General features: G+C 47.7%; 1 protein-coding gene across 1 annotated transcript; it reads left to right on the forward strand.

Moving 5' to 3' along the window:
• Positions 1-4,307, forward strand: ALYREF (Aly/REF export factor; the record flags this gene model as incomplete). Its single annotated transcript, XM_019621609.1, has 5 exons — positions 1-204; positions 2,485-2,632; positions 2,727-2,790; positions 2,951-3,128; positions 4,024-4,307. Coding segments are annotated over 5 exons (609 nt in total), but the record flags the coding sequence as incomplete, so codon positions are not given.
• Positions 4,308-4,341: the final 34 nt, after the last annotated feature.

Genomic DNA, 4,341 nt, shown 5'->3' on the forward strand with positions numbered 1-4,341 from the left:
TGTCCGTTGCCGGCAGCCGGGCCGTGCTGGCGGGCCCCGGCGCCGCTCAGCGAGGCGTCCCTGTCGTTACAGCCGAAACAACTCCCCGAGAAGTGGCAGCACGACCTCTTCGACAGCGGTTTTGGGGCGGGCGCTGGCGTGGAGACCGGCGGGAAGCTGCTCGTCTCCAACTTGGACTTCGGCGTCTCAGATGCGGATATCCAGGTACGGACTCGGGGTTGTTCCCGGGGGGTTTCATTCATAACATTGGTGCTGGATGCTGGGGGTGGCTGCAGGAGCGCTGCTGGCCCTGCTCCCTCTGGAAGGGCCCTCCGTACGGTGCTTAGCCCTGTGCTGCAGGCACTGCTGGGGCTCTGTTCTGAGGAGTTCGAGTGGCTGTATTCAGAAAAGCCTCGGTCTTTATGGAGCTGTAGGTAATCGCATATTAAATGGCTCTGCCATGATGTTGTGTGGGGGATGCTGCCTTAGCTCAGTCTTGTTATGACTGCAGAGCTTGGCGCAGGCTGTGAGCTTTTAAGATTTGTGTAATTCCAGAGGTTCAGTAACTGTATGTGTACATCTGTTGGCTCTGTTTTCATAGTACTTGTTTATGTACTTTCTTTGTTAAAGCTGTGTTTTGTTCAGTAGCAAGGTGTTCTTATAGATGCATCAGTGACAGAAATCTGATTTATTAACCTGCTCACTCATGCTGCCATTTCCACAATTACCAAGTGTATCTTATGACAGCTGAATGTTCTAGCTGAGTTACCAGCTGCAGCTAAATCCCTTGTTCCAGCTGTGCCCTGGGTGCAGGCTGTCTGCAGCAGAGCCAGGCAGGGCTCAGTGTTCCTGCACAGCTGTGGGGCTGCTCTCACCTGTGGGCAGCAAGGTGTGCAGAAACAACTGCAAATCCAAGGAGCATCCCCTCTGGAGGGTTTTGCTGACTTAGTCACGTTGCAAAGAGCTTTGGATGGTTTCTGGTCCTAATGTCCCCACCAGGGAAAAAAAAAAATCATTTTTATGTTTTCTTCATTTGTTAATTCATTCCTGTTCACCCATATGCCAATCTGTATGCATCAGGAGAATTGGAAGTGAGCTTTTTTTGGTCACCTAGTTATTGAGTGATGCACTTAAAACCACTGTTTTTTCCTCAAGTAAGATTAGGTTTGGTTGAAATAAATTTCCTGTTTGCTGTAATCAGGCCCAACATGTAAAATGTAAATCTGTAAAGTTATCTCAATGTAAGGAATTCATGTGTTTTGTGTGGCAGTTGAGAGTTTCCTTTCCACAGTTGGCTTGGACTGCAGGAGCAGACAAACTCGTGCATATGTTATATGTAGTAGCAAAGCTGACTTAGTGGGCTGTGCCTCTTTGTTACTGCCCATCCCATAATTTCTCACTAAGCTGCACTGATTGTTTTCTTTGTTTCTGTGCTGATGGCGTCATTAATATGGCATTGCACAGCTCAGTGCTGTGCTGTAGGAATGAGGGGCTGGAAGGAGCCTTGCACATTTTGCTCTTGGAGGAGGCTGCGTGGTGCTGGGGCTCCAGCTTCTCTGCGGGACAGGGATGTGATGGAGCACCTCTCCTCCCATGTGGTGCTGTATTCCAGAAAGCTTGTTGAGTGCTGTGCTAATGTTCGTGTCCACTAAATGGACACAATGGAGAAACTTACTGGCAAGCTTGCCTAAAGTACAGCTGGCTTAAGAAGTGAAAATATTTATAGTGCTCTTTTCAAAAGGAATTCGTGGAGATGGCTGGAATAGTGTTGAGGCTCTGCTGCAGGTGATGTGAAAGGCAGCCTGTGGTGTCCACTTTGGACACCTGACAATTCTGTGCATTTGGAGCTTTGAAGCAAGGGGTGTAGGTAAAAACTTGCGGAGTAGTGAGATGTCCCTAGATGGTATACTAGATGTAGCATCTGAAACAGAATGGGTGGCTCCACTGTTGCAGTCTTCCATCACGTATGATGGTGAATGATGTACTTCAGTAGAAGACTTCCTGGTTTCAGTTTATTCAGAAATATCCCTAAGCTCTGGAAGGAACTGTGCTTTAAATTGCACCTAGTCTAGCAAAGCTTTTAAGAAAAAAGAAGTCTTATAGAAATTGTAATTATGTTATGAATTTCTGTATTTGTATGGATGATTTTTCCTTGGGAAATTGATTAGGGTCTGGATTATTTTAAAACAGTGTCTCTATTGACTCAACCTTGAAAAAAGACCAGCAGTGTCCCTGGGAAAAGGAGCAGGTCAGCATACCTTGAGGCTGCTTTGTATACAAACACCCTTCAAGCAGTGGATATGAAGTCCTGTTTGTTTCTGCCACCTGTGGCTGCTTTTTGGAATTCTTTAATGGCTTGTGTTCCTTCTTTCATTGGTGCTTTTTGTGAAATGTCAGGGAATGTACACGTGATTGCTGAAAGCAAGAGCTGCCTGCACCTTTTCTGGGCTGCTTGGTGTTTGCGATGCTGACGGAAGCATCCTCGCTTCTCCCTCTGTTTCTCAGGAACTCTTTGCAGAATTTGGGACCTTGAAGAAGGCGGCAGTGCACTACGACAGATCTGGACGCAGTCTAGGGACAGCAGATGTGCATTTTGAAAGGAAAGCAGATGCTCTGAAAGCTATGAAGCAGTACAATGGAGTCCCCTTGGATGGTGAGTCTCCGTGGCTGTCGCGTGCTTCTTTGCACAGCTGGTGGTATTTGTGTGCCTGCCACACTCACAGGGTAACTGGCTGCTTTTCCTGCAGGGCGCCCCATGAACATTCAGCTGGTTACATCACAGATAGACACACAGAGGAGACCAGCACAGAGGTGAGAAGCCGTACTGCCGCGGGAGTCGCTGTGCCAGTCAGCACTGGCAGTGAACTGGCCTGTTTAGGAAGCATGGATCCTCCTCGTGTCCTGCAAACTTCTGAGTGCCTGTTGGGGTTAACCAGAATGCACTATAACAGTTGCTTTTTAAAAATCACAGTGTAAACAGAGGTGGCATGACCAGAAACCGTGGTGGTACAGGAGGATTTGGTGGTGGAGGTACCAGGCGAGGTAGTCGTGGCGGGAGCAGAGGGAGAGGCAGAGGGGCTGGAAGAACTTCCAAACAGCAGCTCTCTGCAGAAGAACTAGATGCACAGCTGGATGCTTACAATGCCAGGGTAAGTGCTGCTTGCACGATGTTCACAGGTACCCTGCAGTCTCTTTTTGACAAACTTTGGCAGCTGGCTGGAAAGAGAAATTGTTTTTCAGGTCATTGGACTTAAATAGCCTCCCTCTAAAGCTGAGCATTGCCCTGTTCCTGTAGCTGCCTTAGCTCTCCAGAACTACTGTTGCTCATAAGTAAGAAATAGCCGCTTTTCCAACTTCCCCTGGCTTGTTGCAGCCTGTCTCAGCCAGAATTGGCAGTAGCCAAGATGTGTGATGAACAAAAGCTATGGATCAAAGCCCGGGGAGATAATAGGCTGGAAAAATGAGAAACAAAAAGAAAATACACATGAAATAACTGCCTTGGTGCTAAGAGGAAGAAAGAAGTCAGTGATGCTGATCACAGCCTGCAAAACCCTAATGCAGAGCTGGATGAACAGAGTAATGCATGTGGTTTCTTTCATTCAGAATGAGCTCAGGTGTTGTGCCACAGCAAGACTAAAGTCTTAACTGAGAATCAAAGTTAAATTCGTGCATGATGTAGTGGATCATGAAACATGCTGGTCTGTGTTGTAGACATGGGATTAAATCAAGTGATAGCATGGATAAAGTGAGAAGAATTCTAGAAACATGGCTGTGAAAATGTGATTTAGAGCAGTGCTCGCTGAAACTAGAGATGCTTAAATGATGATAGTTAGAAAAGGCTTTAGGTTGAGGAGTGAGAAGTGTGAGGTAGGGAGTTTGACCAGGTACTGAGGTGAAGGTCAGGTCTGGTCAGTAGGCACTGCGGGGCTGGGGTTGGGGCTGCATCTCTGCTATTGAAGCATCCTGGGTTGGCGGCCTGGGTTGGGGCTGGGGGGAGGGAGGAGTTGTGGTGGGCTGCTGACGCTCCTCTCTGCTCTCTTCTAGATGGACACCAGCTAAAGTGGCGAGCAGTGCATGGAAGGACTCCAGACATCTCATTCCATGCTCTGTGGCGGGAGGGGTGTGCGACTGTGGCTACTAATATCAAGGATGGAATTTGTTTTACTTTTATGTTTTGGAATAGGTTTTAAACTCATGTAAAGGTTTTTTTTAATTCTGAAGCAGACCCGTTTTGTACCGAGTTATTTTTGGGATAAATTTTACTGGTTGCCTGTTGGGCCGAGGTGGCTTTTTCACCTTTGCCGTAATAAAATAGAACCGTGTCTAGAGCTCTGCCTGCTCCCTGGCGGCCGCTGCCGCCCC

This window comes from Meleagris gallopavo, chromosome 20 (genome assembly GCF_000146605.3).
Source record: "Meleagris gallopavo isolate NT-WF06-2002-E0010 breed Aviagen turkey brand Nicholas breeding stock chromosome 20, Turkey_5.1, whole genome shotgun sequence".
NCBI classification, from domain to species: Eukaryota; Metazoa; Chordata; class Aves; order Galliformes; family Phasianidae; genus Meleagris; species Meleagris gallopavo.